The 22,110-nt window shown below is 42.0% G+C and overlaps 1 protein-coding gene across 1 annotated transcript in view; it reads left to right on the top strand.

The window, feature by feature from the left end:
* Positions 1–22,110, top strand: part of pawr (PRKC, apoptosis, WT1, regulator) — an 83,523-nt gene that overhangs the window by 39,660 nt on the left and 21,753 nt on the right. The window contains exons 3-4 of the mRNA XM_041977347.1: positions 6,199–6,324; positions 17,645–17,679. Coding sequence (XP_041833281.1) covers positions 6,199–6,324; positions 17,645–17,679 — 161 coding nt within the window. The remainder of the gene's footprint in view (positions 1–6,198; positions 6,325–17,644; positions 17,680–22,110) is intronic.

Below are 22,110 nucleotides of genomic sequence, written 5' to 3' on the forward strand. Positions count from 1 at the left end.
GTAGTCAGAATTTTCCATCATCATACAGCGTCACTTCTCCAGATACTATAACATGGCCTAGAAGCAAATGGCCTGCAGACTCTGATGCATTCTTGCTGTCAAAGATGGAGCTTCAGGATAGATGACTTATCATTTTCCTCCCCAAAGAGAGTTTCCAGCCACAACAGACATTCCAGCAGACCGTGAAGCTCTGCTCCAGATGTAGATCTTTCATTTTTCATGTGTGGAGTGACAGACGTGGGTATTGAGGCTGTAGCAGTGTTTGGCTAAAGTAAACTCTCTTGTGAGAGCCTGACACTTGGACCCATTGTAAACAGGAAATGGCTTTTTAATCTCTTAGACTTGGCCTGGGTCGTCATCACAGGATTACATGTTGGTTTTGTAGTTATGTGAATCAGCTTTTGGATACATTTTACTTGGGAAACTGTTATAGAAAGTTATGGTGTTATATAACAGCCCAGGATCAATAATTACATAATTTGACATGCAGGATTTTTTCTGGGGGCTCTGGTATTGTATAACAACTGCTTCCATCGTGCAGTAATTAGGCACAGCTGGACAGTATGAGTTAGATTTAGAGTAGGAACCTAAAATGACCATTTTTGGGGAAAAAACGCGACATGTCTGCACTTTTGGTCTGGATAGTGTTTTAGCTTTTAACATGATTTAACTGTCGCCCTGTTGCAAAATCATCGTACAAAATATTAATTATAAACCAGACGGCATACTTTGAATATACATATATATTTTTGTTTATGTGGAGCATTTGCAGTGCTGAAATGAGGTGCAAAGTGTGGCACATTCACCGTTCAGCACCCTCACTGCCTGTAAAAGCAGCAAGAAAAATCCATTTTTGAAGTCCGGAGCACAAACTTTCCTTATTTGGAAGCAAACAGACCCCTTTCCCTTTATTTGGAATAGATGGAAATGCAAAGCAATTTGGAATCCTAGAGAACAAAACTGGCTCTGCTTTTATCCAAAACAAACTCTGAGATCCCCATTTCCACATTTCAGGGAAGTGTTTTCATAGCAGAGCGGTTAGTCACTGTTCGCCCTGTTGACACAGTCAGACTTCTGTTTAATCTGTTTATTTTTGGTTACCCCAAAACCTCTTGTTTCCCACATAGTGTCCGGTTTAAGTGCCAGGAAGTTTTAAAGATTATATAATAAAATGTTGTAATGTGCAGTCCAATGCAAGCTCTCTAAGAACATCCAAACCTCATAAATGAGTGTTTATGGGAAGCTGAAGAGCAGCCAGAGATGGAGAAGAGTCCAAAAGAAAAAGCTGGCATTTTCCCCAAGGACAATAGATAAATCGTGAGGCAGGAAAAGCCTTGCAAATGACTGCATTCCTTGTTAACCGTGTAAGGTTATTTTTGCCCCTGCAGGCTTGGAGGAGCAGGCATCTTTTGTTCACCCTGCAGCCTGAAACCGGAAAGGCCAGTTTGCATTGTGCCCTGCTTGGCCCCTGATCTCCGTCCCGTCATCATCCATCCATCCATTGTAGAGCCAAGCTCGGTTAATGAAGTGTGTCTTCAGGTCTACTGACAGATAAACGCTCTGACTTTATGGTTCACTGTAAAATAAGACAAATGGGAAGCCGAGACTTCACGGATATTTTAAGATGAAGAGTCTAGATTATGTGGCGTGAACCTCAGACAATGACCAAGATCTCTGCCTAAATATCTAAAGCTGTCTCCCGTCTCCAGTGTGTTCGGTCTGCTTGCTCTTTGTGTTTATACATGCTGTTTATTGTGTTTTCTAGGGACATTCCACTGGCCAGAAATCCCCTCTGACTGTCCGCAGGAGGTGAAAGGCCTAATGCAGGCTGTTTTCCTGTTGCTATACCAGAGTCCATCTGGTGTTGGGGTAGCTCCTCAGGGCCTCCTCTGCGTCCCTGTGATCGTGTCTTGTGGAGATCAAGAGGAGTTTCTCGTGTTGATCTCATGATAAAAATGGTTGTTATTGGAGTGAAATTACCTGTTCCCGTCCAGTGAGGTGACCAAGTTGGAAAGTGAAGGACTCTCCAGGTTTCTTTTGGAAAATGTGATGTTATTGAGGGAGGCGTAACATGATTCAAGGCTGATTTGTAAGTGACCAGAGGTTTCAGTGCTGAGTTTTTGGTGTGTTTGAAAGAAACTACTAAAATCTTTTTCCAGGGTTGAAGGAGCGGTCATCCTCGTGGTGTTTACCTGCTTCTTAAGCACTATTGTGTTGCAGTAGTTTGGATTTGTAGTTTCTTTTGGTGATCTGGCTTAATTAAAAGTTTAGATCTCATTAAGTAGTTTAGGACATTGGTTTTAACATCTATTTCTACAGGTGAGTGGAAATCAGGTGACCAGAATGTCTGTTTTATTATGCAGCCAAAGTAAGACTGTGGATTTTCAATTAATATCACTTCCATTTCATTAATGCACAAGTAGTTCTTAAGTAAGAACATGATGTTCAGCACGGTGTAAAAAGTAGTTCCAGGGTGATGTTCAGCACGGTGTAAAAAGTAGTTCCAGGGTGATGTTCAGCACGGTGTAAAAAGTAGTTCCAGGGTGATGTTCAGCACGGTGTAAAAAGTAGTTCCAGGGTGACGTTCAGCATGGTGTAAAAAGTAGTTCCAGGGTGATGTTCAGCACGGTGTAAAAAGTAGTTCCAGGGTGATGTTCAGCACGGTGTAAAAAGTAGTTCCAGGGTGATGTTCAGCATGGTGTAAAAAGTAGTTCCAGGGTGACGTTCAGCATGGTGTAAAAAGTAGTTCCAGGGTGATGTTCAGCATGGTGTAAAAAGTAGTTCCAGGGTGACGTTCAGCATGGTGTAAAAAGTAGTTCCAGGGTGATGTTCAGCACGGTGTAAAAAGTAGTTCCAGGGTGATGTTCAGCACGGTGTAAAAAGTAGTTCCAGGGTGACGTTCAGCATGGTGTAAAAAGTAGTTCCAGGGTGATGTTCAGCAAACGTGTAAAAAGTAGTTCCAGGGTGACGTTCAGCACGGTGTAAAAAGTAGTTCAAGGGTGATGTTCAGCACGGTGTAAAAAGTAGTTCCAGGGTGACGTTCAGCATGGTGTAAAAAGTAGTTCCAGGGTGGTGTTCAGCACGGTGTAAAAAGTAGTTCCAGGGTGATGTTCAGCACGGTGTAAAAAGTAGTTCCAAGGTGATGTTCAGCACGGTGTAAAAAGTAGTTCCAGGGTGGTGTTCAGCATGGTGTAAAAAGTAGTTCCAGGGTGATGTTCAGCATGGTGTAAAAAGTAGTTCCAGGGTGATGTTCGGCATGGTGTAAAAAGTAGCTCCAGGGTGATGTTCAGCATGGTGTAAAAAGTAGTTCCAGGGTGATGTTCAGCACGGTATAAAAAGTAGTTCCAGGGTGATGTTCAGCACGGTGTAAAAAGTAGTTCCAGGGTGATGTTCGGCATGGTGTAAAAAGTAGCTCCAGGGTGATGTTCAGCACGGTGTAAAAAGTAGTTCCAGGGTGATGTTCGGCATGGTGTAAAAAGTAGCTCCAGGGTGATGTTCAGCAAGGTGTAAAAAGTAGTTCCAGGGTGATGTTCAGCACGGTGTAAAAAGTAGTTCCAGGGTGATGTTCAGCAAGGTGTAAAAAGTAGTTCCAGGGTGATGTTCAGCAAACGTGTAAAAAGTAGTTCCAGGGTGATGTTCAGCATGGTGTAAAAAGTAGTTCCAGGGTGATGTTCGGCATGGTGTAAAAAGTAGCTCCAGGGTGATGTTCAGCATGGTGTAAAAAGTAGTTCCAGGGTGATGTTCGGCATGGTGTAAAAAGTAGCTCCAGGGTGATGTTCAGCAAGGTGTAAAAAGTAGTTCCAGGGTGATGTTCAGCACGGTGTAAAAAGTAGTTCCAGGGTGATGTTCGGCATGGTGTAAAAAGTAGCTCCAGGGTGATGTTCAGCAAGGTGTAAAAAGTAGTTCCAGGGTGATGTTCAGCAAACGTGTAAAAAGTAGTTCCAGGGTGATGTTCAGCATGGTGTAAAAAGTAGTTCCAGGGTGATGTTCAGCAAGGTGTAAAAAGTAGTTCCAGGGTGATGTTCAGCATGGTGTAAAAAGTAGTTCCAGGGTGGTGTTCAGCAAGGTGTAAAAAGTAGTTCCAGGGTGATGTTCAGCACGGTGTAAAAAGTAGTTCCAGGGTGATGTTCAGCACGGTGTAAAAAGTAGTTCCAGGGTGGTGTTCAGCATGGTGTAGCATCTCTTCTTCTAACATGTCTGGGACATGAGGAGACCAGTTGCTGGAGTTTTAGGAGAGGAATGTTGTCCCATTCTGGTCTGATGCAGGATTCTAGCTGCTCTACAGTCCTGGACCTTGGTTGCTGGATTTCTGCTTCCATGATGCTCCAGATGTTGTGTACTGGTGAAAGGTCTGGACTGCAGGCAGGCCAGTTCAGCAGCCGGACTCTTCTCCTGTGAAGCCATGCTGCTGTGATGGATGCAGGATGTGGTTCAGCATCGTCTTGCTGAAATCTGCAAGGCCTTCCCTGAAAGAGACGTTGTCTGGATGGGAGCAGATGTTGCTCTAAAACCTCCATGTACTTTTCAGCATTGATGGAGCTTCACAGATGTGGAAGCTGCCCACGCCATAGACACTAATGCAGCCCCATCCCATCAGAGATGCAGCTTTTCACCTGTCCACTGATAACAAGCTGGATGCTCCCTCTCCTCTTTAGTCTGCAGGACACGCCGTCCATGTTTCCACAAACTAGTTCACATCTTCATCCAGGTTTCCACTTTGCCTCAGACCATTTTAAATGAGCTTTGGTCCAGAGAAGACGGAAGAAGCTGGTTCTGGATCCTGTTCACATCTGGCTTCTTCTCTGCATGATGGAGCTTTAACCTGCATTAGTGGGTTTCAGGGTGAACTGTGTTCACAGACGGTGGTTTCTGGAAGTCTTCCTGAGTCCATGCAGTGGTTTCCAGTAGAGAATCATGTCTGCTTTTACTGCAGTGCTGCCTGAAGATATTTTGATGATAATATACACTGTAGATCAGGGGTGTCCAGCTCCGGTCCTCAAGGGCCCCAATCCTGCAGGTTTTCGATGTATCCCTGCTCCAACACACCTGACTCAAATCAATGAGTCGTTGTATAGAACTTCACAGGCTGTTAGATCCATTTAATTTGAGTCAGGTGTGTTGGAGCAGGGACAAAGTGAAAACCTGCAGGACAGTGGTCTTTGAGGACTGACTTTGGACACCCCTGCTGTAGATGGAGGCTGTACAATGTCTTCAGAAACTTTCTGAAACTATGCCATAATTCTTAGAGCCGGTTTGTGTGACTGGCCCAGTTGGCGGAGCTTCGATTTCCCCAGGGGATGAATATTAACACCTTCTAGTTGGATTCTTAAGCTGTAGCTTTTAGGGTCTTACCTAACTATTGTCTCTTTGGACAAAAGTATCTGCTACGACTGTAATGTCTCACATTCATGAACCTCTGTCCATCTTTCCATCTGAGAGACTCTGCCTCTCTGAAATGCTCCTTTTATACCCAGTCATGTTACTGACCTGTTGCCAGGTAACCTGGTTAGTTGTCCAATGCTCCTCCAGGTGTTTGTGGTTTGTACCAGGTACTTTTCCAGCCTTTTGTTGCTCCTGCTCCTGAGATCAAATTCAAAATGAGCTCATGTTCTCCATGAAATGGTAAAATGTCTGATATGTTGTTTATGTTCTGTTTATGTTTTTCCCTTCATCCCAGCTTTTTTAGATTTGGGGTTATAAATGAGTGTGTGGAAGGAGTTTTCTTGTTTTCTTGCAACTCTGTTTTTTATTATTGTAAATGGAGGTTTTCTGTCATCCAGTCTGGAAATGTAATAACAAGGATTTAAAGCCAATAATTTCAGTTAAATTTAGAAAGATTTAATGATTTAAATGTGGGTCTAAATATGAACAAACACACATCAGCTGATGCAGTCAGGCAGCTTGGTAATGCACACAACACACTCTGTAGGGGATGACGGCAGGAACTCAGTGATCGAATCCGTGTTTGTTCACAAAGACTGTCCCTCCGGTGACGTATGATGCTAAAGATGAAGATGAATGAAAATCAGAGCCAGACAAAGACTCTCGTCTGAGAGGTGAAAAAAACAAATCCTTGGCTGAACCTGCTGCTTCGAAGCTACCAGTCTGACTTCATACTGAAGGCTCCTTGTAATCAGTGCTGTCCTCTTTTTTACCTTAATGACCACATTATTGTATTTATTTTTTACCTTCTGTTAGAGCCTGGATGAGCTGGATGATGATGAAGTTGGAGATAAAGACAGAAGGGAGGAAGAGGAGCTGGTTCAGACCAATACGTTCCAGAATGAGGCCATGACGGCTGACCCTGCCACTGGCTACCTAATGGTAAGTTGTGCCAACGCTAAGGAAGATGGTGTTTTCCAGCATATTTATGCCTGTCAGGCTTCAGTGCTGCCTAACAGAGGCTCTGCCGCTCAGGAAGAAGAGCTCAGGAAGGAGCCGAGTTCCTGAGAAAACCTGCTGTCCATCTCAGACGTGTGGTCAAACACCTGAAGATGTATAACAACCTTATCAGTAGACGCAGGTCCAAAAGAATTTTATTTTATTCATTATATTTAGAAAACAGAAGCATGTTGAGATCTTTACTGTGGTTAATTTTAACTCCAGTTTTTAATTGTTTTGGGGAATGAAGCTACTGATTGTTCTGAAACGGGAACACAGCGTTTTATCTGCTCAACAAACCTGTGCTGAGATTCTCCAGCATCTGGACAGGAGTCTCGCTCTGTGAAGTCCTGGGAAAAGCATGTCTCCATGTACGCCTCCATGTGTGGCGTGTCCGGCGTAGTCGTGTGTTATGAGCAGTGATGCAGCCTGATAGCAGCGTATCTGATACAAATCAGTGTGTAGAGTCATTCTGACCACCAGCTCAGATCTCCAGCGTGTCCCTGACCAGTACAAGCTTCAGGTTTAGGGTTGACAAGGCTGCTAAACCAAGTATTTGAAGTTTTCAGATCTGTGTTTTTAGCTTAAAAAATATCATAAAATTGCTTCATGTGGCGGGAACGTGCGACAGAAGCTCATTGTTGATGGGGGAAATAATTATCTAAATCCCTTTCTGACTGGCTACACAACCCAAAGTTTAGCTAATTCAGTCATAATAAATACGTACAAAATAAAGCGTTTCCTTAATTTGTTTCACATAAAATTAAACTGATTTTATATATTTTACGCATGTCAACACAGCGTAAGTTAAGCAGATAAGACTTCTGGGTCATGTGACCTTTTTCCCCAACTTGTTCAGAGCACAAATTGGAAACTACATAACAGTTCCTTATTAAAAAAACAATTGTTTTTTCAGTTTGTTTTATTTCAAAGAGAGAAAAAAAACTGCCTGAAAGTACTCAGACCTACAGGAGGATCCTTTTATACCCAATCCTGACACCCTCACCCTGTCACCATTTAATCTTCCTGAGCCTTGTTACCTACATCCTGCTTTTTATCCTTCTTTGGATTTGTTGCATCCAGTTTTCTTGAATTTACTTAACATAGGTTGGCAGTGAAGACTGGAGACTGGAAATCAATCATTTATTTTTACAATACCAATAAAATCCTAACTAATGGGATCTTTTAGGACACGTTTACTGAGATTTAGCTGTGATTGTTCCCTAGCCGTGAAGTTTGAGACAGCAGGGTGTGTTTTTTTTTTTTTTTAGCTAATCTTGAATTTCATCCATATCCAACGTATTTTTACGTTGTGACTGTAAACAAGATTTGTAGCACAGACTTTCATTATAACCACATTTTTTACCCCCATGCTTTAAAAGAAAGTAAAATAAAGATTGTCTGTAGTTATTAGTATGCTCCAGAGAGACACAATGCAGCTGAACGTGGCTCTGGACTTGGTCAGCCTGAGATCCTAACAGCTACGCTAAGTGGTACGATGATCCCACTTCACTCCTGTTCAGAGATGACATGTAAAATTATTTATGTAAAGCTGCATGTAGAAGTTCAACCTTTTAACCGCAGCCAGCATCATGATGTTTCCCAGCTGTCAGATTGGGAGGTAAAATGATGTAAAATGAATGTATGAATAGATGTAGCAGCATAAAGGTCGACCAGAAGAAGAAAGCAGAATTTATTACTAACAGAACTTTGTAGAAATAACACACAGATCAACAGAGACCAAACCTTTTCTCATCTCATCGTTCTCTCAAGTCTTGGCTTTCAGGAGAAAAAATATTGTTATTGAAACAAACACACAACAGAAACTATTTCCATGTTTCCACTTTTTCCTCATTTCCAGTTATTCCTGCTACTATTTACCTGCTATCCTCACTAAACCAACTCCAGCTCAGCTGCTTTGTGGCGCCACCGTGCATCAGAAACGTCTTCTTGGCTTTATTCCAGCCATAGAGGAGCATTATTTTTCTTCTTTTCACACACACACAGAACTTTCTGCTCACTGGTTGATCTTTGGCTGCTCCTGATTGGACGTTACCGTCAATCTAAGCTCTCTGATTGGTGGAAAGTCTGACAGGAAGTGGCTTCATCATCATGTCCAGGTCTAAATAGAGGTCTCTTAGCAACATAGTAGTGATGGTGATGTTTTTATGATGAAATGTGATAAATAAAGGTCTTATGTTGGATAAGTCATTGTGGATTTACCAGATAGAGTCAACATTTCACAGCTGGACTGTAAACCTCCTGGACGGGATAGAAATGCCTGGAAAACTTTTCTAAATCACCTAAAGTCAGGGTGTGACTGAGGCTTTCGGGGAAGCTGCATCTTGTACATATACTAATATTAGTACACGGTAGCACAGGCGAAAACACGGTTATTGCCAAAAACATTATGCTGCTACAGTTTGCAGCTGGGACAGTGAGAAAAATCTTTCAACAACCACAAACAGCAGCAGTGAGTTGGTTGCTGTTTGGTCGTCTCCTGGTACAAAACCACCAATGCTGCTGTCCGGTGATAACAGACATGGAACCGCTGCGTTGTCACAGAATTCCACAAAACACTTCTTATGAGGATCCTGATCATTTTCAAGCCTCACATTTTAGTTTTTCATCACTGGGTGTCCAAAACAAAGTTATTACTGTTTTTTTTACGCTACTACTGCTGCTGTTTGAAAAGCTGCTGCATCTTCACGGCGGTGAACAGAAGCCAGCAAAAACCACTTTTTCTAACTCGGGGGTGGGACCCCTGGGGGGGTCCAAAGTTATGACAAGGGGGGGCAGAGCACGGCTAAATAAAACTTGAGTTTTTGCACTGTTAGCAAAATATGGACACAGAAATTTCAACTACCAAAGAAAAGACCAGGAACATGAAGAGGCGTGTCTTGTGCTGGGCTTGACCAGGTAACGGTCATGTAATGGTGATGTCAGTGGTGGGCAATGCAGAGAGGCCGCCGTGTGTCGTACGTGTGACAGTATACGCTAGCTAACAGCAGCATGAAGCCAGGGTATCCTACCAGGAAGCTTGTTTGTAAGCCACCTGAGGTTTTAGGAGGAAATTTGCTGAGTCCCTCCCCCACATCATCTAAAGCCCTGGAGGCTTCTTGTGTTGTATCTTTGCTCATGGCCAAGAAAACCTTCAGCATGGATGAAGACGTCCTGCTGCTGCTGACGATGATGATGGCTTTGATGCCAGTTTGCTACTGGAGAGATGAAGTGGGGACATCGTTGGAAAAGTTGTGGGAAAACTCGGAGCCTCCAGACTCAGTCCAGCTGGATGAATCACAGACGTGGAGGAAACTTGTTGCTTTTGTTTGAGAGGACATCTCTGATGTTTAAACACTTCTCTGTGAAAACAGTCTGAGCTTTAGGAATGAAAAAATAATTACTTCATGGAAAACTGACATGGAATAATAAATAAAATGTCATTTAAAATGTTTTATATTTGAAAATGTGTTTTCATTTACAAATTGAAATGATGGGACCACGATGTTCACCTCGTCTCTGCTGCTTAGCAGGTGCTTGGTAGGGATGGAGGATCGATCCACATACCCATAGTATCGACACTAAGGCTGGTATCGGCATCGGTATCGTTCGATACCAGCGTGATGAGATCAGTGTTTCTCTTGTAGAAGGCTTGAATGTGATGAGAGACAACGGTCGGTTTTATTTAGATCATTTGCATTGTTGACTTTATTTTTCTCAAGCAGTTGTGTTATTTTATTATTAATTACCTGGTTAATGTTATTTTTCATTGGTTACAAACAAAAAACCTTAAATGAAAATTTCTTAGTGTTTAATAAAAATGTTTTATTTGATGTTTTATTATGATCAGAATCATGATCAATAATTAAAGGCAAGATGAATAAATGATTGTTGAATTTCAAGCAGCAAGTATCAGTACTGTATCGGTGATACTTGCCCTGGATTTACTTGGTATCATATCGTCCAGCCCTCGTTCTTGGCTGAGAAATGCGTCATCAGGGTGAGCATACAGAATCTGTGGAGGATGATTAGCAGAATGGTACGGAGGCCTCATCGCAAAACACGACCAGAAATACCAGCAAAAACAAAGCTCCTCGGAGATTATAACAAGTGTTTGGTTGCTGGTTTGACCAGTAAAAGATTCTGAACTGAGAATAGTAGGAATAATTCTGGACGTGCCATTTTTTTAATGTAAATAGAAACAGATAAAAGTGATTTAGCTGTAATTTGAGCTGAAGTTAATGTAGGTGCAGCTGATTCCCGGTTAGAAAGGTGTGTGTAACAGTGTCTGAAGAATCCTGCTTTTATTTCTCTTAAAAGAAAATCTCTGACATGAAAATTGTTTTTGAAAGGAATGAAATGGTTTGTGGCTGTGCGACATCCCTGCTGGGTGAAGCAGGGAGTCGTGCTGCAGATGGATTGGCTGTAATGCAGCAGCAGGCTGGAACTGTCTGAGGGTGTTTACCCAAAGCCACGACTTGTATGAAATTTGTACATGAGCAGGAAGATTGTGACAGCACCTGCTGAGACGGGGCCTTGATTCAGGAGAAAAAATCTTAACCCAGGAATTCAACTATTCACATAGAGAATATGTGTAAACAAACAGCAGACAGTTAAAAGAACTGGCTTCACGTAGCTTTGCTCCACATCTGGTAGAGTACAGTCCATCATCCGAAGCAGAATATGGCCTCTGAATCTAATCTCACCACCGCTGCATCAGCTCCAGCCCGGACCAGATGCGGCTACGCAGCATTTAATGCAGGACGCTTCACTGTTGCTCATATAAAACTGATATTTTCATTCTCATGCAGTCCAGCGCCGGCGCTCACATGCAGCAGAGATGTAGTTTCACCAGTGGATTTACAACGACGCTGTCATGTCTGTAAGGGAAGGGCTGTTCCTCCAGGTCCATGCATCACAGGGAGGCCAGCCCATGCCAGGTTAAGATGTACAGCGTTGCCCGGCCAGCTGAAGGCATTTGGAGGGCAGAAAAGTTTTAACCCACTTAAAAATAATAATAATAAAAAGGTTTTTAACAAAGTGATGCCCTTGTACAACTTAAACTACACATAGAAAATACACAAAAACCATAAAATATAAATAAAATGTGATTTTATCACACCGACACCCTCCTCACCAGCTACACATCACAGCCAACTTAGCTTGGCAAGAAAAGATTAACTGGTTTGTAGCCATTAATTATACAAGGATGGGGTCAACATAGAGGTCAGCGGAGACGAGGATAAAATTATTTTGACTTTTTTTTCATTAATAATAGATATTTTTTATGTTTCAAAGCCAAAGTAACACAAAGAATTTTCATCAACATACGAACTTTAGTTTCCCTTTTACAGTTTGTCTCCCAGGATCTGTTGTCCAGTTGGGGCAGAAATTAAACATTTCACACATTTAAAATATTTAAGTCCTCCATGAAAAAGTGGAGAAAACAAACTAAATAGCTGCATTCACACGTGTTGAACAGTGGGAACAAACGTGGGTTTGAGTAAATTTAAGGTCTTATTCCCGTATGTAAGCAAAGGTTTCTTTCTGGAGCTACCTCTGACACATGATGGAGGTCTGCCTGGTCCGGGACAGTCTCACCGCCCTCCGGGAGGCAGTCCGTTACCATCACGCCCGAACCGGCAAAATAAAAAAACTCTTCGGTTTCCTCCGTCTGAATGAGCGGAACCATCAGATTCAGCTTCCCTCTCGTCCTGCAGGACATGCTGGCAGAACTGACCTGAAAACACATTTACACAATTACAATTAATCAGTAACACACATCCAAAAATAAAAAGTGTAATCAGTACTTATTATGATATTACATTTATTTATCTTTGTGTTATTGATTATCTGTATAGACACACATATGGATAATGATTATCCCTGTTTTTATACCCCAACCAGACAAGGTCTCCCATCACTGTTGTGTAAATACAGTTTAGTTCATTTTCGACAAGAATACAATGAAATTATCGTTGAAGAGCAATATTTTAAAAACCAACCCACCGAAACATAATTTACAAGAAAAACTAAGCAGCGTTTACCTCATGATCCTTATCTTTGTCCATGCAGGCTTCCGTTTTTAAGTTTGATGTGATGCGTCATCGTAGTTTTACTGCTGACATGAAGTCACATGACCTGCATAACTGACCCCAGAAACCATTCAAGGCTTAGTGGGTTTCCTGCAGAGAAATGGGAAATTAAAAATAAAATTATGTTTTTCAGCGTAATTTTAAAAAATGCATCAAAAAATGTGGCTTGAATAGAAGTCAGTGGTAGAAATATTTTAGTTTAATCTGACATTATATACCAAATAAGACTAATAAGAAAGTAGAATTTCATGTTAAAATATTAGTATATAAATATTAGAAGTCATCTGCAAACATGATAAAAACTGGTTTCTAAAGGATTAAATTTTTATTGTGATTAAGTCATGATATGAATTTTTTTTTTTAATTTTATAATTAAAAATACAAATACATTTTTAAAGCATGTATAATGGATAAAACATTTAATCTGACATGCAAATAGTGATAATGTAACTAAATCAGTCATCAGACGGTTAATGAGAAGCTGCTGAGACTCCGTTCAAGCCGCCACAGTTTCATACGGATGTCAGAGGTCCATAAACACTGTTTTCAGTGTTTTCCCCATATTCAGCCTTGGTCCTTCATCTCAGCCGTTCCAGATGTCTCTATGGAGAACGGGCTGTTTCTGTGTGAACCTTTAAATGTTCATGAGTGGAGCCTGGCCACGCCCCTCTCTGGGAGAGGATCTGGCTTTCGCTGGCGCAACCTCGGTCTGAGCGGTCGCACCGCATTTCATCCGACTCTGACATCACCGTTTCCTCCTGCCCAGTTTGTCATATTTACTGTGCTGCCCTTTTCCTTTTTGTGGAGGCAATGCGGGGTTAAGCGTCTTGCCCAAGGACACTTCAGCATGTAGTCAGTGGAAGCCTGGAATCGATCCGCCTACCTTCCGGTCGAAAGACGACTGCTCTTCCTCCTGAGCTACAGCCGCCACAAAAAAATTGTAAATGCAAACAACAACAAATCACCGGCATTACTTTAAAAGTATGAAGGACTAAAGCAAGTAAAACACTGACGGAGGGACTGGTGTATTTACAGGTAGCTAGGTTAACGTGCGGGTCGGGTCAAGGGTTATGTCCTTCATTGTCGGATCAGGTCCAGGTTTCTCTGGAAGATTTCCCTGGGTCGGGTTTGGTGATCATCCTAACGGGTTCAGGTGGGTCCTGGTTGGTAAACTGGATCCTTGCAGGACTCTGCAGACCAACTCGGCGGCATCGTCTGTACACCACTCTGTACAGAAGTAGGAGCTCCACAAGAGGCCACGGTTAACATTCGTGTTCTCCTTTTTCTCCGTCTCCTTCTTTCATTCATCAGTTGAGCATCATTTATCGGGTCAGTGGGAAGAACCTCCACATGGATAGATGGACATGAAGCCTCCATTACACCTGGAAATACTACGCACCACGTTGCCATCTGCTGCTCATGCGTGTCACTTCAGGATCACGTACCGTTCACACTCAGCGTGATGAAGGTCGCAGTGAAAGATAGCCATCTGCAGGCATATGCGACTAGTTATCAGGCCACAAGGAGAGCTGTTCCAGTGGTGCAACAGTCAGAAACATCTCTTAACGTGACGCCAGCTCTCCGTCTGCCTCACTCTCACCTGGAGGAGATAAACTGCTGACAAAATCTAATTCCAGGCCTTTAAAACAAGCCTCATCTACATTTTTAATTATCACCTCTTAGCCCAAACGTGGTGCTGATGCAGCACATGACGTTTCAGGAGCAGCAGCTGCTGAGCCAACAGTTCGTTTTGCTTCCTGGAACAATGCTGGATCACAGTCACACCTCGGATTCAGGACTTTTAGGATTACAGATACATAAGCCAACCTAGCCGCAGTGTTTACTTTTGACATGAAAAGAAAACAAAGAAGAAGCTTATTTTTTCCATGAAATGGTAAAATGTCTCATCATCATCCATGTTGTTTATGTTCTATTGGGAATAAAATATGATGAGATTTACAAATCATTTTATTCAGGTTTTATTTTACACCCAGCTGGAGGTGTGCTGGATGATTCTTCTTCTTCTAGAGGCATCAGGTTAACTACTTCAGTCAAAATAACGACAAGATGTTAATCTGACTTTGAGTTTTGTCTTATTTTCTCCTTCAGCCGGTCTCAGCTTGACGTTTCCAGCTGGAATCGATCATCCAGGCACCTTGCTGTGATTACGATGCGCTGAAGGCATGTTGGTAAAAAATAGAGCAACAAGACACAAAACCTCGAATTAAGCCTGAAGTCATTATGATGAACATGTTGTCATAAATAAATGCAGCAAAAACCTGCAATGGATGTCTTTCTGCTACACAAATTAATTTCCAGGATCCTGGAATTCTGGTTTTGCCTGGAAGCCGCTGAGCATCTTGAAAAACCGAGCATGCGTCTTATTTGAGCCTCCAGTAAAACTGAGATTGATCAGCAGACTGAGAGCTGTGCTGTTTGGTGAATGGAAAGAATGCACATCGCTTCTTTATGAGCAAAGATGGCCAACCGTTAGAGATGTTTGGATTTAATGAGCAGTCAAGCAGAAAAGATTTAGATCTACTCTATTCTACTCTACTGGATTTAAAGCAGCGTGGAGGAGAACACAGGGATGTGCACAGAAGAGAGATTTTTCTGAATTCAGTATGCAAGAAGTCGTCGTGGAGCAGATCTTTATTTCTGTGTGTTCTTGGTTACTCTGAGCTTTGCTGTGTGGCTTATGGGAGCTGTCAGCACAGCTCAAGCATGATAAATAAAGTTACCCAAGCTCGTACTGTGTGCAGCGAGGGAGACACAAGCTGCATCAACGAGCGGATTATTAGCCCCGGCAGATGGTGCACGCTGAGAGATGCTGCTCAAAGGTGTTGCAGCGGCATGACGGATGAGGTGTGGGATGATTTCTCAAAACAAATGTAATTTTATTTTTGGGTTTCAGCTAAATATGACTGTGTCGCAACAGTCCACAATTTCTTCTTCTGTAGCTTTTAATCATGCTTATCATGCTTCCTCTGTGGTACTGCCAGAGCTGGGACCAGTGCATGGTTTACACCAACCCGTGCTTCGGTTTGCTTTGTCTCTATTAGTACACCTGGATTTTAATCTCCTGGACTGGAAGACCTGATTTAAAGTAATTATTAGAGGAGACTTAAAACCTGGAGCATGTTTAATGTGTTTGAGGAAAACCTGAAAACAAAAGCTGCTCGAATGTTATTAATTTCATTCAAATGTCTGTAATTTGGTTTGTTTATGTACAAACGTTGCAGAAACTCTTATAAAAAACTTGAGTAATTTCAGACCCAGGCATACTGGTGGCCACTTTATTAGGTCTGCCTCGCTAGTACCGGGTTAGACCCCTGTATCATCCAGAACCACCTTCATTCCTAGTGTGACAGATGGAAGCAGGTGGTGGAAACCTTCCTCAGAGGTTTTCTCCATGTTAACATGACAGCATCACACAGTTGCTGCAGGTTTGTCGGCTGCATCCTTGATGAGAATCTCCCGTTCCACCACATCCCAAAGCTGCTCTACTGGACTGAGATCTGGTAGCTGTGGAGGCCGTTGGAGTCCAGTGAACTCATCGTCATGTTCTAGAAAGCAGGTGGAGATGATCTGAGCTTTGTGACATGGTGCATTATCCTGCTGGAAGTAGCATCAGAAGATGCTCCACTGTGGTCATAAAGGGATGGACATGGTCAGCAACAATACTCAGGTAGGCTGTGCTGGTTAAACCAGGCCACGTTGGTACTAAGGGGCCCAAAGTGGACCAAGAAAATCTCCCCCCACCATTACACCAGCAGCAGCCTGAAGCGTTGATCCAAGGCAGGATGGATCCATGTTTTCATGATGTTTCCAGCAGATTCTGAGCCGAGCATCTGAATGTGGAGCTGAAATGGAGACTCATCAGACCAGCAACGTTTCTCCATCTTCTATTGTCCAGTGTTGGTGAGTGTGTGTGAATTGTAGCCTCAGTTTCCTGTTCTTAGCTGGCAGGAGGACCCGGTGTGTCTTCTGCTGCTGTAGCCCATCTGCTTCAAGGCTGGACGTGTTGTGTGTGTGTGTGTGTGTGTGTGTGTGTGTGTGTGTGTGTGTGTGTGTGTGTGTGTGTGTGTGTGTGTGTGTGTGTGTGTGTGTGGTTATTTGTGTTAACAAGCAGGTGTGAACTGGTTGTATAATGAGGACTGTGTGTTTTTGGATATGTTAAGTCTTTTTTTGCTGGACAGGATCATATCTGGTCTGTTCTGGTCTGACTGCATTTCTGAGCAGCATCATGTTCTGGTTCTGTCAGACCAGGTTTCCAGGTCAGTTTTCCTGTTGGTTAATTTAAACTACGACATTCTGTGGAAGGAGTAGACACTTATTTACATTTAGACATTTTTATGTCTGCACACATCTGATTGATTAGGTGTTATTCTGTCAATCTTCTAGATGTTTTACAGATTTATTTTGGGATTTGCTGCTTCTTTTGCAATCTGATAATTTGTGCTGTTTTATCTGCTAACCTGCCGACAGATAGGACACACTGAATTTTATCCTGTGTGATCGTAGTGTTGGTGGACGTTTCTACCAGCCCGCTCCAAAGCTAGGTTTTAATCACGAATGAGTTTCTCTATGGAACTTTATCGAATTGCTCCTAATTCCAGGTGTTGCATGAAGCTTTTCCTTTAAGGTAATATTATGTATTTTAAGGCTACTGTTCCTTTATTCTGGCCCTCTATTTCCTGAAGAGATGAAGGTCAGGATTTCATCAGCAGGTAGAGAATTGCGTGTCGGGAGATGTCAGGATAGAGGCGATGCGTATTCGTCTGACAGAATCTGCAGCACACACTCTTTTTTTAGAGGAAGCTCTGTTTTACTGAAGGGGATAATACTGCAGCACCACAGATATAAACAACTTTCAGACTATATAAAAAGAAGAAAGAAAAAATGTTCTTGTGAAAGAATAATCTTCTAGAGCTTGGTGCTGCTAGCTCAGCTCAGCAGCTGTGATTCCTAAACTTTCAAACACAACCTGGAGATGTTCCGTGCATGAAGCTGATGCATTTCTCTTACATGGATTTTTTCCTATTTTTTGTTTTTACACTTTCTGGTAAACCAGCATGAGCAGGCACACACAATATCCGTGTCTTAAATCATTTTTGGAGCAATTTAGATCTAAAAATCTCTCCTTCTTTTTCCCTCTTTTCTTTCAGGACAGCCCAAGATCTGAAAGTGGCCGCCACAAGAGGTGAGACTCCTCCTATTACCCTGTCTGGAAACTGTATCATCATCATCAGGCTGAGAAGAAACAGTTGAAGTGATTATAATCCTGAAAATGGAATACAATGAAATGTAAACCTTAGTATCTTACATTTTTATCTTAAAATTGAAAACATAGCTCGTCTCAGTACAGTTCAACCTGAAGATCACCCATGCAGGTTAAAGCTCCATCATGCAGAGAAGAAGCTTTTGACAGCAGAGGAGTCCAGAGCTCGTTTTTCAACTGCAGACGCACAAATTTCTACTGAAATATCAGAACCTGTGTTAACACTGAATCTAGTGGTAGAAGAAGGAAACAGCATTATTTTTGCAGATGTCATTTAGTATTTTGCCCTGTTAAAAGTTGCTTAAATAATTATCTTTTAGAAAATATAAGCAGACATGCAGCTTCATTAGTTTCAGAAATGATATGAGATACCTGTGACCAAGGCCGTATCTACCACTGAGGACACCGAGGTCTGGGCCTCGGTATTGTTCCGCTGTGTGTGCAATACAGTTATTAAAATTAATGCGACATGGTTGTCTAAGAAGACTAATTAGCAGGGATGTGCGGATTGATACTAAAATATCAACTTCTCCCATACCAGCTATTTCTATTCTTGAACGTATTCACAAACTAAATCTCCTTCTCATATTAATTATCCTTCATATGAACACAGTGGAAAGTAAACTATCAGGATAGGCAGGAACTACTACTTCTGCCTGTCAAATGTGAAATGAGGCGCAGCGTAGAGTCGCAGCAGCGGCGCCCGTTACAAACTGCTCAGTGATAATTCAAGTCCGAGCACGGTCATGTGTGGAGACATCTCAGCTCCACAAATGGCAGTAACACAGTTTCATGTGTGGGAAGACCACAAACCCCCTGTAAATACATAAGAATCACTCAGAACACAGAGGAGGAGGAGCAGCAGGAGGTGGAGGGGGAGCAGGACAGGTATAGTGCTGCAGGCAGATACTATCCACTACTATCCAGTTACTATCCAGGAACTATCCAGCTACTATCCAGATACTATGCAGAAACTATCCAGGCACTATCCAGTACTATCCACCACTATCATGGTACTATCCAAGAACTATCCAGGAACTATCCATTTACTATTGAGTTACTATCCAGACACTGTCCAGATACTATCCAGATACTATCCACATACTATCCAGTTACTATCCAGGTACTATCCAGGAACAATCCAGCTACTATCCAAGTACAATGCAGGAACTATACAGGTACTATCCAGGTACTATCCAGTTACTATCCAGGAACTATCCAGGAACAATCCAGCTACTATCCAAGTACAATGCAGGAACTATACAGGTACTATCCAGGTACTATCCAGTTACTGTCCAGATACTCTCCACTGCTATTCACGTACTATCCACATACTATCCACTACTATCCTGGTACTATCCAGTTACTATCCAGGCACTATCCACTTTTATCCACTACTATCATGGTACTATCCAAGAACTATCCAGGAACTTTCTATGTACTATTCCGTTACTATCCAGATACTATCCACATACTATCCACTACAATCCAAGTACTATCCAGTTACTGTCCAGGTACTATCCAGATACTATCCAGGTACTATCCACATACTATCCAGTTACTATCCAGGTACTATCCAGGAACTATCCAGTTACTATCCAGATACTATGCAGGAACTATCCAGATACTATCCAGTTACTATCCACTACTGTCCAGCTACTATCCAGATACTATGCATAACAGATATATTTTAAAGTTTGCTGACGACTCGGCCATCGTTAGCCTTCTTGAGGAAGGTGAGACAGCACATGGGCAGATCGTGGATGATTTTGTGAGCTGGTGTGACAACTCGTCCCTCCATATAAATGTGTCCAAAACCAGAGATATGGTTATTGATTTTAGAAAGTCTCCGTCAAACCCCCCCGTCTACTTTTATTAAAGCAGCTGCCATTGAAGAGGTAGACAGTTATAAATACTTGGGTGTGGTCTTCGACAACAAATTATGTTTTGAGTCTCACATTGACTTAACCTCAAAAAAGATTCACAAGAGGTTATTCTTTTTAAGAAAGATGAGGTCTTTTAACTTTTGCACTAAAATGTTGTCTCTTTTTTACAAAAGTGTAATTGAATCGGTTTTATCCTTTTGTATTATTGCTGGTTCGGGAGCCTAAGTTTGGCAGATAAAAACCGCTTAGGTCGTTTAGTCAAAGCTGCTGGTAAAGTTTCTGGATCCCAGCAGGAGGGTCTTTTGGCCATTTTTAATAAAAATGTGTCGAGGAAAGCCCATTCTATATTAGACTGCCCGAACTACCCTCTCCAGAATGAGTTCATTTTATTACCTTCTGGCCGTCGCTTCAAGGCCACTTTGGGGAGGACAAAGAGACTTAAAGTGTCATTTGTCCCTACTGCTGTTAAATTGCTTAACAGCAATGGCCTAAGGTGACAGAGTTGTTTTATTTAGTTTTTAGCTGTGACTCTATTTAACTTATTTTAAGAATCTCTTTTTTTTTTGACATATGCCTTCGGTTCTGATTTTGTTTGCTGATGTTTTGTTGTGATGTCTGTCCTATGTGTGTGTTTTAGCTGCGAAATCAATTTCCCTTTGGGGACAATAAAGAAATTGAATTGAATTAAATTGAATATCCAGCTACTATGCAGAAACTGTCCAGGTACTATCCAGGCACTATCCACTACTATCAAGGTGCTATCCAAGAACTATCCAGGAATTATCCATGTACTATCCAGTTACTATCCAGGCACTGTCTAGATACTATCTAGGTACAATCCAGGTACTATCCTTTACTGTCCAGGTACTATCCAGTAACAATCCAGATATTATCCAGATACTATCAAGGAACTATCCAGGCACTATCTAGGTACTATCCACTACTATCAAGGTACTATCCAAGAACTATCCAGGAACTATCCAGGTACTATCCACAAACTATCCAGGAACTACCCAGGTACTATCCAGGAACTATCCAGCTACTATCCAAATACTATGCAGGAACTATCCAGATACTATCCAGTTACTATCCACTACTATCCAGCTACTATGCAGGAACTATCCAGGCACTATCCAGTACTATCCACTACTATCAAGGTACTATCCAAGAACTATCCAGGAACTATCCATATACTATTGAGTTACTATCCAGGCACTGTCCAGATACTATCCAGGTACTATCCACATACTATCCAGGTACTATACAGGAACTATCCAGGTACTATCCACATACTATTCACTACTATCCAGGCACTGTCAAGATACTCTCCACTGCTATTCAGGTACTATCTACATACTATCCACTACTATCCAGGTACTATCCAATTACTATCCAGGTACTATCCACTACTATCCAGCTACTATCCAGCTACTATCCAGATACTATGCAGAAACTGTCCAGGTACTATCCAGGCACTATCCACTGCTATCAAGGTACTATCCAAGAACTATCCAGGCACTATCTAGGTACTATCCACTACTATCAAAGTACTATCCAAGCACTATCCAGGAACTATCCAGGAACTATACAGGAACTATCCACGAACTATCCGAGTACTATCCAGTTTCTATCAGATACTGTTCACTACTATCCAGGTACTAACCAGAAACTTTCCAGGTACTATCCACGAACTATCCAGGCATTATCCAGGTACTATCCAGATACTATCCACGAACTATCCAGATACTATCCAGGCACTATCCACAAACTATCCAGGTACTATACAGGAACTATCCACAAACTATCCAGGTACTGTCCAGTTACTATCAGGTACTATCACTACCTTCAAGGTATTATCCAGGTACTATCCAGGAACTGTCCAGGTACTATCCAGGCACTATCCAGGTACTATCCAGGAACTATCCAGGTACTATCCAATTAATTTCTAGGTACTATCCAGGTACTATCCACTACTATCCAGCTACTATCCAGGTACTGTCCAGATACTTTCCAGGTACTATCCAGGAACTATCCAAATACTATGCAGGAACTATCCAGATACTATCCAGTTACTATCCACTACTATCCAGCTACTATCCAGATACTATGCAGGAACTATCCAGGCACTATCCAGTACTATCCACTACTATCAGGGTACTATCCAAGAACTATCCAGGAACTATCCATATACTATTGAGTTACTATCCAGGCACTGTCCAGATACTATCCAGGTACTATCCACATACTATCCAGGTACTATACAGGAACTATCCAGGTACTATCCACATACTATTCACTACTATCCAGGCACTGTCAAGATACTCTCCACTGCTATTCAGGTACTATCTACATACTATCCACTACTATCCAGGTACTATCCAATTACTATCCAGCTACTATCCAGATACTATGCAGAAACTGTCCAGGTACTATCCAGGCACTATCCACTGCTATCAAGGTACTATCC

The sequence above is a fragment of the Melanotaenia boesemani genome, chromosome 23, assembly GCF_017639745.1.
Source record: "Melanotaenia boesemani isolate fMelBoe1 chromosome 23, fMelBoe1.pri, whole genome shotgun sequence".
Lineage (NCBI taxonomy): Eukaryota > Metazoa > Chordata > Actinopteri > Atheriniformes > Melanotaeniidae > Melanotaenia > Melanotaenia boesemani.